The 11464-nt window shown below is 38.4% G+C and overlaps 1 protein-coding gene across 1 annotated transcript in view; it reads right to left on the reverse strand.

Annotated features, from left to right (window-relative positions):
• LOC119727043 (centromere protein J-like) overlaps window positions 1-11208 on the reverse strand; it is a 38557-nt gene extending 27349 nt beyond the window's left edge. The window contains exons 1-4 of the mRNA XM_038198936.1: window positions 11113-11208; window positions 8037-8245; window positions 6800-7000; window positions 5596-5798 (exon numbers count right to left, since the gene is read on the reverse strand). Coding sequence (XP_038054864.1) covers window positions 5596-5798; window positions 6800-7000; window positions 8037-8245; window positions 11113-11126 — 627 coding nt within the window. The 5' untranslated portion in view covers window positions 11127-11208. The remainder of the gene's footprint in view (window positions 1-5595; window positions 5799-6799; window positions 7001-8036; window positions 8246-11112) is intronic.
• Between the last annotated feature and the right edge of the window lie 256 nt (window positions 11209-11464).

An 11464-nucleotide genomic window follows, 5' to 3' on the forward strand; every position in this document is an offset into this window, starting at 1 on the left:
TAAGACATGTTGGAGTCTGGATGCTGATAATTACCCTCACCTTCGGCTCGGGTAATTATCAGCATCGAGACTCCATTCGATCTTTAACATAGTATTACAACCGGCCAAGCACACATATATTCCCTTATTAATCGCACAAGAAATGAAAAATAACACACTTTGCTCAATGTATAGTGATGAGTAATTAACGACTTTGGAAATTGTGGTGTGTGGAAAAAAAAATGACAGGCACATAAAACAAATCATGTCATTATGTTTTAAGGCCACTGGAAAATTATATTGGAATATCATCTTCATTGTTATCTTTGTTTGTCATTTTGTTCATCTTGGTTTACGTTGCAACTTTTCTACAATGGATTTGTTTGTCATTGATTTGTCTGTCGGGCTGGTTTTGTTTTGTTGTGTTTATTCTGTTTTGTCCAGGCTTTTCCACTTAGAAGCCTTGGCTATATTACTCTTTCTTTTTTTTTCTTTTTTTATAAATCAACCTTAACTTAATAAATTTGCTTTAAAGTATTTGTGTTAATTACCTACAGTTTTTCCTATTATTTTATAACTGTATTGTACTTTATATTATCCCACTTTGTATTGATTTATTGGAAAGTGCAAAATAAAAGTTTGTTGAATTGAACGTTCTCTGCTGTTTTCATATTTTAAACCTCTTTTTTATTACACATCATTTGGTAATATTATTTCTTATTATGCCAGGAGCACACTCTGCATCAAAGAGTCTCCTATGTGTGTGTCTGCAGTAAAACAACTTTATCACCAATGGTTCACAGGACTTTGAACAAATTATTTCACTACAGGATCAAAACACTGTTTGCATAGCTGTAGACAAGCAAATAATTACACTTTAGTAGGGTTGAAAACTTAAGAAATAGCCCCACGGAGGTTTCTACCCAGCAATGATTGAGCATGGCCTTGCATTAAATTTGAGCTAAAGGTTACTGAAATCGTGATCGATAAGCTTTCATGTAGACTTGATAAAGCCATAAGATTGATACAAAATAACGAACCTGTCTCAATTGAGCAGTTAAGGTTTCTTAGGGCTGAAAAAAATGTATGTGGTTAATAACCTGACCAACCTGGACTTCGTGCGGCTAAAGGTGCAGTTTGGCCAAACAGTCAAAACAAAGTAAAGTGGAACGCTGCTAAAACAAACAACGCGGGATCCAAAGAAAATGTTTGTAATAGTGATCGTTCAGTATTGCGATTTTGAGCCGCTGGAGATTAAAATGGAGTCTGCCGGTTTAATTAGCGCTCTCTTGTGCTCTACTTTAAGTGCGCCCTCTTTTGACTGGATTTGTGTGAAATGTTTATACATTTCCCCTTTTTGCCATTTCGATGTACAAAACTGTTTCTGAAACTGTCCTTTTACATTTTATTTGAAGTAATATTTTAATAAGAAACTACTATAAAGTTTATATAAAAATTTGTTTAGTATTTATAAGGTTTCATTTTGAAGACTGTGATTGTAAAGTTGCGATAAGTAAAATTATGAATCGAGAACTTACTAAAATCGACACAATAAAATAAAACAAACGGAGAAGAGAGGAATTGGGAAAAGGGAGAGGAATGGCTGGGATATTAAGGTATGTTTTCTAATTGTTTTTCTTCTTTTCTCCACTTTCAAACTTTAGTTTTCAATATCTAAAATGGTCCAACAATGCTTGTACCCGGTAGGTTTTTTGGTAAATCTGTTGATTTTTTTAACAACAATGTTCGGTACGTTTTGTACACAAATACTGGGAGCGAAGGATGATGTTCAGTGTAGCCGAATGTTCGGTATAGCGGTGTTCGGTATAGCGGCGTTCCACTGTACATTTTGTAAATTATAAAGATCTTCCCTATGGGCAATTCCATGCGAATGTGTGAACAAGGCTGAAAAGTGGAAACCTTATGAAATCTTCAAAATATGAGTACAACCTCAAATGTGGTATCAAATTAAAAAGGGACTCGTAACAAGACCAATTAGTTGAGTGGTGTGCCAGTGAGATGGAATGTGGTAAACTGCAATTTTGTTTTTTTATCAAAGCTAGTTTTGGGGCTAAAATGACAGATTTTAGGAAGTCATTCTGGCATCATGTTTTCACACGTAAACTGTTAAGGCAGAGAGAAAAGTTCGTGTTATAAAAATAACAAACGGAACTTAGAATACCATGATTCAGTAAGCTTTTATCACGTGTGAAGTTGATTTCAGACACGTAATGTACATAACATATGTAACGTTATAATGTTATAAATAAAATTCATAAAATCAAAGTAACTTTTTGGAAAGTTTCATTGGTATTTGTATAGCGTGAAGCTTTATCTATCATAACATAGTTAAATTTCATAAAATTCTTGTAGTACACTTCACAGACTCTTTATCGATGCGTAAGTCCTGAAAGTCAAAAGCTACCGTATGTACGAGCGTGTAACGTCTGTAAAAGTCATTTTGCTACATGTAATATCTAATTAACTCAGCTCACACTACACTAACCATGACACGTTGGACATGAAGTTTCCTTTCACTGCAAGTATGTTATTTGGTTGTTTCAAACTGGTCAGTACTGAGTAGGCTCTGAATGCAACGTCCGTGATGATGGAATTGCCCATTTGCAACTTGTGTTGGCATTATTAAGGGAATAAATGTGTGCTTGGCCGGTTTTAAACACTCTGTTTTAGACCAGTTGGGGTCTGGATGCTGATAATTCTCAGCATCCAGACTCCAATCAGTCTTAAACAAGGTGTTTAATACCTGCCAAGTACATATTTATTCCCATTCACAAATACCAAATATACATTCAGCACTTTTTGGTCTAAAAGTCAAAACAAATCACACATTATAAATTCCCAACGATTTTGCTCAACAACTTTACCTAATGTTTTTCGGGACACCCCTCCAGCTATATTATGGTATGTCTAGTCTGGCAAGTGTCACAAAGAACTCATGTGGAGTTGGCGTGCGCGTCGTGCATACTGCGCAATGTGGCGCACAACACAGCTGTGCTGATGTATTGTGAATTTAGGACAATGAAATTCTGACTCACTGGTAGTATTGCGCATGCCTACGTGAGGATTGTGAACGTTCAACCAATAAAACGGTAAAAAGCACCGGATTTCATAGGATTCCAAATGTCATGTGACACTGGAAAAGTGTTTAAGACCAGCCAGGCATGTCTTTATCATCCGTTTAAGACCGGCCACGTGATGGGTTTTCGACCAATAGGAATGGGTACACTGGAATTTATGAATGGTAATTTAACAAAATACCGTAAAAGTAAACAAAGTATATATCTATAGACGAGAAACATTTAAAAAGTTACAAAATTAACTTACCGTATTTCCCTACTTACATCATGTACATATGTATGTGCCTAACTGGATAATTTTTAGGTTGCTACCGTAAACACACAATTTTATCTTTTTGGCCTTAATCTTCCCCCCAGTCACGGAGAAATGTAGGCCTAACTCATTACTAAACAGTTGTAACGAAAAAGTAGACCTATGCCCCAGTCTTTTTCTTTAATTTTTTTTTTTTTTAATCCCAGGAAGCATAATTAGATTATTTGGATTGCTTCGGACAAACAGCCTCCATTTTCAATCAGTTTTGAAGCATAATCATCCATGGAGACAGACTTTAATCAAATGTTGGAGCCTTGAATTCAGATTAATCTGCTTAGACGATGACACTGTTCAAATGGCAGACAACTTGATTTAAATGTCATCCTAATTTAATTTCTATTCCTTTTATTTATATAACTTGTTTGATTGTAAAGCACCAGAAAGGATTTTTTAAATGGATTATTATTAATGGGACTTCAGTTTCCCTACGTGGTTTATCTGATGATGAATGACGTCCGTGTTTAGAGAACTAGGGAATAAACTGTTCTGGACCAATCTGCAATTATTTAAATCAAATAAAACAAGCTCCATCGGAAATATCTCGGAAGCTGGGGGCCAACAAATTCGTGTTCATGCATAAGTCAGGTGATTGTGCCATGTAATTTCTGGAAGGCGTAGTGTTTTGAGTAAAAAAAGAGAAATCAGGTTTTTGACCCCAGTGACCCCATGATGACCTTTGACCCCAGTTTGGTCATGTGACATGTTGGGGCTGGGCTACTGATACTTTTTACAAAGTTTGGTTTAAAAATCGGTCAAAATATAAAGGCGCAATAGAAAAAGTCAACGTTTGTTACTAACTATTTAAATGGGGACATGATTTGTCGAGCTGCTATTCCGCAGCTAAATATTACAATTACATTTTAAAATACTAATACATGTGTGCATAGTGATAAAAGACTTGCAAATAAATGGACATGTAAATTTGTCTTGCAAAAAAAGTGTTGCTAATTTTGACATTGAGAAATCATAATTATGTGAATTCATATACTGTGCATGTATGTTTCTATAAATACTCTTTTTCGAGTGAGCTGACTTGCTGATATTTGAGACATCAAAGATGCTAATAGAGCCTGAAAGTACGCCGTTTTGTCTGCGAGCTTCCAGACCCCTCCACGACCCTTCTACGGGCCTTTTTCACGAGGTTGCCCTTTCTCTTGCTATAATATTTGACAGAAGGATTTCTTACCTTAGTCACCCCAAGAAATATTCATGTTCAAATTTTATCTTGGCATTCCACAAGAAAAAATGATGAGAATTCAGCTCGAGATGGGTGAAAACAAATTTGACTTACATTTCACATCCAGATTTCCATACCTAGGTCTCCTTGTTTGATCACCTTTTTTTTCCTTCAAATTGTGTACCTAAGGCCAAAAAAAACAAAGTCTCCGGTTTCTGGTATGCGCGCGCGTCGCCGTAGCCATGCGCGTCGGCAAAATGAAGTTTTTTTTCAATGAAAGATGATGTCTCAAAACCGCCAAACTCACTGGTTTGACTGGAATCCTGCTGCTGCACAATTTAACGTGTTTTTGGATGGGGTTATGATCGAGAATAAGCTTTATGTGGCCTCTCTGGACTCCCACATATTTGCACTAAGTTTAGTCGGGCACCATTTGCAGTCATCAGCCGACATTTGAGGCAAAAAAAATCAGGTTAAAAAAAAAAAAACGCGTCACCGCACCACTTTTTGGGCAAGCTCCATACCAGAAACCGGAGACTTTTTTTTTGTGGCCTAACTACATCCAATTATTTTAGATTTAGTCGGGTTTGATTGAATACAGTTCATATCAACGGTTGTTTTAGAGAATTAGTCCTTCAAGTTTAAAAAAAAATGGTGTGTCCCAACAGACATTTTAGTCTCTTATTTAAGTTTCACTTTTTTTAATACCCAATGACCGCCACAATATTATTTGACAATTTGAGAAGGGATTATGTTCACCAATATGCCAATTAAAGCAATTGTGAAAGACCGTATTAAACACCAATGCACTTTCATACTGAAATTACAACTAAAATATAAGAATGGGTTAACTACTCACCAGTACTCGACTACTCGTGAGGAATTTTTTTTTCTCGAGTACTCGACTTGAAAAATCAACTTCTCTCACCTACTAACCCTATTTTTGAATGCATGCAGTCGGAATAAAAATGTTGGGGCCTCAGTCTGATCAGTAACTAGATGAGTGAATTAGTAATTTGGCTACCTACCAAAAATGCCTGGTCCTGGGCCTCTTTCTCAACATTCCTCAGAAGCGGATTCAGGGCCAGCGGGCCAGCACTCTGGCTCAGTGACACGGAGGCTTGAGCTAAGGCATTGGGGAGGGTCGATCCGAGTCTGCTAGCAGCAGGGCTCCGCTGCTGATGGGGACCGGTGCGGTTCCTAGGTGGTGACTGCTGGATTTGTTGAATACCTAGCAGTTGAAACAGAAAATAATTGACGAGAGTATTGTTGAAAAACTTACTTAGTTTAAAGATGCGGATTGTAATCAACTCCCTGTGAAATTGTTCTTTCTGGCATGCTGTCATTTTGAAGAAATCAATAAAAGAAGGCTATTTCCAAAGATGTGTCAAGTGACACATTTTTGGGAAATTTCCGTTAGTAATAATTAACAAGAGTATTGTTGAAAAACTTTCTTAGTTTAAAGATGCGGATTGTAATCAACTCCCTGTGAAATTGTTCTTTCTGGCATGCTGTCATTTTGAAGAAATCAATAAAAGAAGGCTATTTCCAAAGATGTGTCAAGTGACGCATTTTTGGGAAATTTCTGCTAGTAGGCGGTTTGCATTTCAGAGAATCTGTGAATGGTGTGTGCAAGCATTGACATAACGCATGCAGCAGTTGCTATTATTCGTCTGTTCAGTGCGTGACATCGCATAGCTGCAATCGGCTGAATGAGAATGTGTTCTAGATGCTGATTTCGGACGCTATTCAAACATGACGCAGCAACTTTTGAATTGAAATGAAGATCCTAGAATATTGTTTTCTCGGAATACACATTTACAGCATTCACAGAGCTAGAAGTTCATCAGGTGTATAGTTAAGCACCGTTTATAGATTTGGAGCACTTTTGTTGCTTCAAATGACAAAAATGCACAAAATGACAACCGTATCCAGCACACGAAAAAGGTAGCATACTTTGTATAATCCTATGAAAGGTTGAAGGTTTTCTGTAAAAAAAAAATTTCAACTCAAACCCTCACAAAAAGAACAGTCACTATTTGTTCCAAATTATGGTACAAATGAGATAAATCTAAATTAAATTTAAGCCTTTCATAACTGACAACATATTCTGTCTTTTTTTTTTCAAGCTTAGGGTGGATTTCTTCTGGCTCAATTCTCTAAAACATGTACTACAACAGAGGGGTAGTCTCCAGTTCAAATAAGGTCTACCATACTGCATAATTAGCATACCTCCCCACTGCTTTTGCCGCTGTGCCACCAGCGTCTGCTCCACCCTCTGCTGTTCCAGCCGCAGCATCTGCAGTTGTTCCTGCTGCTGGCGCATCAGCCGTTCCTGCTGCTGGTGTTGCCATTGCTTGAGTTGATGGAACCGCTGCACCAGGCGAGCCTGTTCTTTTGCCTGCTGGTGCTCGGCTTGATCCGCACCGGCATCTGCAGGAAATGTGCAGAATACATGTACGAGTAAGTGTAAACGTTGCCAAGCAATAGACTATAAACAAATTAAAGGTAAGGCCGAAAAAAAATTACTCGGTCTCTGGTCAGCGCGCGTCGCTTTTAATCATGCGTGTCAACCTTTTTTTCCCTTCAAATTACCACGGAAGCTACAAAAGCTATTGCTGCGCCTCCTCAAATTTGTGTACCAAGGAGCACCAAGGAATGGGGAAATTGCACCAAGGCAAATGATAAAGGGCGCCAAGGCAAATTATGGAGGACACCAATGTATAATGAGGGCACAAAAAAGCAAAAAAGCACCCACCTTGTCTGTACAATACAAGCTTGAAAAAAAAAAAAGCCAACCAAAAAAAAAAAAAACCGCGTCGCCGCATCAGTTCCGGAACTTCGGTCTGACCAGAACCAGAGACCGACCATTTTTTTTGGGCCTAATATACAACATTTGCTTTTGCTGTATTTTCAAGAATGCATAGATTTGAGGGTTAGTATGTCACAGCAAATATTGTTACACTGACCTGTTTAAAGTTTTGTGTTCATCAATGCTGGAAAAACCAAGAAAAAAAAATGTTGTTCCTGTAGTCGGGTTCCCAACCCTACTTCAGACGAAACGGAGCAATTTATAGACGTCGGCATTGTCAGGTCAGGGAACCAGACTAGCTGGCTTACACCCATTCATTGATGTGTAACCAGGCATGCAACTTGGAAGAAACCAAAAAACGAGGAAACTCCAATCTTTACGAGACTTTGTACAGTGTTTTTCAATTTGTAATGGCATAAGTGTGAAGTGAAAAACGAGGAAATCAGCTGATCCGAGGAAAAGTTGCATGCCTGGTAACCTATAGCTCAATATCTTTCTCATGACATACTCTGACTGTGTGCCAAATGCCATGCTTGTATCAAAAGTACAATCTGTCATCACCTACTTGCCGTACTGATGGAAAAATGAGAAACTGAAAGAATTCAATGTTAATCAAAAGAATTAAGAATCAATCAGGTAATCATCTGAAATCCATACCTATTTGCATAATTGCCGTGGCAAGCTCTGAGGAGATGGCAAACTCCCTTCCATCCGCTCTGCCTGCGTGGTCTTCTTGTAAGGACGACCCTGGCTGTGCTTGACCGCCAAACGAGGGGGAAGGGTCCAAGACCACACCTGCCCGGTTGACCCAGGCGTTTGTCCGCGACAGGGCATCGTTCATTGTGGCATCTGCTTGACAGGGTTCACTGATATACAATGAGAGAAATCAGGAGGGGAAATCCACCGAAATCAAAAAAATACGCACACAATTAAACATCTAATTTTCATAAATTTTCACATCAGCTGAAACATAAAATCAATGTTATAATAAATAACTTATCTCAATTTTTAGAACAGATAGGCATAGGACCTACATGTACAGGTACTTTTTTCAAACAATCGAAAGGAATCCAACAATGAACTGAAGTTTATCACAGGTCGCATGGACTCCTACATCCACTTCTATAAAACAGTGAACTAGACGAAGTTCGAATTCTGAGAAATACAGTTCCACTCCTCCAATTTACTATTCTTAGATTATAATAGCAGTGGAAACTGACTTTGGACAGCCACAAGAGTAGAGAGCAGGATTCTTAAAGTTAACAAAATGGACTTTATTGCATTTTTGAATTAACCTTTCGTTTCATTTGAACTGGACTATCATTCATGGAAAAAATGTTGCAACCTGACGCCACTTTTTTTCTTTCTATATTATCTCAATGAAGGTCAGTCATTGCAAAAAGTATCATAAGACAGGAATCTCTGACTGATGTGATAAATATTTCCAATTTTGTTTGGAGATACTTTAAAAGAAATTTTCACTCTCCATAAACTTTGTATACAACCGCTAAAGTGGCGTCAGGTTGCAACATTGTCATGAATGTTTCCAAGGATTGGAGTAATAAAGTAGTATTTTTTAGTAGGGCCTATTAGTATTAGTAGAGCAAGGTCAGGAAAAAATGGAAGGAAAGAATGTCGAGTCCATGATGCCACTCTTTTCATCATATATTATCTCAATGAAGGTTAGTCATTGCAAAAAAGGTTGAAAAAAAACATGATGAATCTAGGTCTAGCAAGTAGCATATGTCTAGGACTGAGTAACATTTCCAATTTTGTTAGGAAATACTTAGCCCGACTGCGTCTGGCCGTACAGTACTATCGCAAGCTCTGTAGTACGGCCAGACGCTGAATGCTTCCCAAAAGACTGAATTTTTTTGGCCGCTGATGTAGCGATTTTGCTACATCTTTTGATCGAGATTATCTTTTCATCCAGGACAAAAATTTCCACAGTTAAGGTTCTTTGTCGTAGAGCAACTCGTACCTTTTCGAAAAAACGTTCTTTGGTCTCAATATTTTCATCCATCTGGCCAAATAACGACTTTCAGTGATCATCTTCCACAAATATCGTCCCGAAAATGCTCCCCCATGCGATTTCAAAATGGCGGCCGCGCTGTAACTCATGAATATGCATGAAAAGTCTGTGACGTATGAATTCGTGTTTTTGGACGTGCGTGCGGCGGCGCCGTACGTACATATGTACATGTACATTACTTGTAGACAACAGCCCAGTACGTGCATGCACACTTACGTCCGCGCGGCGGGGAGCATTTTCGGGACGATATTTGTGGAAGATGATCACTGAAAGTCGTCTTTTGGCCAGATGGATGAAAATATTGAGACCAAAGAACGTTTTTTCGGAAAGGTACGAGTTGCTCTACGACTGAGAACCTTAAATGTGGAAATTTTTGTCCTGGATGAAAAGATAATTTCGATCAAAAGATGTAGCAAAATCGCTACATCAGCGGCCAAAAAAATTCAGTCTTTTGGGAAGCATTCAGCGTCTGGCCGTACTACAGAGCTTGCGATAGTACTGTACGGCCAGACGCAGTCGGGCTAGGAAATACTTAGATCATTTTCTTGACTCTCTGTAGACTATGTACACGACCGCTGATAAAGTGGCGTCTGGATACATTCTTTCCAAACGGAATTATCTTTAGTCATGTCAGTGTTGTGGTTGTTGTCATCAATGACGGGGTGCACCGTAAAGTTGTAGCGTACGTAGGGCCTTATTAGTATTACTCCTTGAACTATGAGGCTCCACTACGTGGAGCCTCATCATAGTTCTAGGAGTAGGGCCTTATATTACAAATGAAATGCTTGAAGAAGTACAACTACAAGTATGCCTACATAAGTTATACATATTATTTAGGCAGTGTATATTTTGCCGGAGACGGCAAACCTTTAGTAAACGTTAGTTTGCCGGATATGCACTGAACATGCGCAGTTACTGTTTTTTTTTTACTTAAACATTTTCCGGTGACAAGTTTTAGTCTGGCTCCATGCCAAAATTATCGTTGTTACCTCATATTCACAAGATGGGATTCAGACCATTTTATAATTTCGGACTTTATTTCCCTTTTAAAAAAATCCTCCAGAGCCACAAATCTGTAAAAGAAAATGTAATACTCTGCAAAAAATGTTTGAGATATGTTAAAATAATAAAAGAAGAATATTCTTATTTATTTGGGGATGAGAAAAAAAACCTTAAAAATGTGGTGCGGTGGGAATCGAGTGCGAGTCATCCCACTTACTAGAGCCTTTGCTTAACCACTACACCAAACGTGCTACACAACTTTTGGTGGGAATTTAATACATCTTATAATTCAGCCCTATCTTAAAGAGTACAGCGCCCTCTGGTGCTATGGATTGCCGCCGGCAAACCGCTTTAGCATGTTTAGCTTTAGTGATCGTTAGTTTGCCGTCATTACCTCCGGCAAAATATCCACTATCTATTATTTACAGTCTTTAATGGTAAGTGATGTTCACTACGATGACAGGTAAAGACATGAGAGCAGAGTGAACAAGTCAACAACCAACAACCAACAAAACAAAGCAAAAACCGGCATCACCCTTCAACTTCAACAAAACATGTTCAAGTTGGCAAACTTGTTTCATAACGCGACGGCAGCTGTTTTATCTCCCGCTACCAGCTTACATGTTTCCATCTGATACTTAGATATACACTCATAAGTCATACACACTAATTTAACAACAGAAACATGAGAAAAGGCACCTCGAATTGTCCATCGAGTCGTCAAACAGACGTGATTCATGAGCGCCATTCCGTTCAAATGGCACACTAAACGGTATGGTACCCACAAATACATTGATCAAAAGACGTGTTCGTTCACTGCACATTCGGCGCCAGACTACAACCCAGCTGGAGCAAACTGAAGAGGGCGCTAGATATCCCGTAATTAATTGATTAATCATTATTTTGGCTGTTAAATTACACGAAGCGAACATTAATTTTCTTGGTCGGCAGTGTTCTGTTTCCAGAACATTGTTCTCTTGAAAATTGCTATTTTTTTCGTCCGGTACCGAGTCAAACTCTTCAAGCTATAATGGGCCTAGTCATACGACGG

This window comes from Patiria miniata, unplaced genomic scaffold (assembly GCF_015706575.1).
Source record: "Patiria miniata isolate m_02_andy unplaced genomic scaffold, ASM1570657v1 HiC_scaffold_2, whole genome shotgun sequence".
In the NCBI taxonomy this organism is placed as follows: Eukaryota; Metazoa; Echinodermata; class Asteroidea; order Valvatida; family Asterinidae; genus Patiria; species Patiria miniata.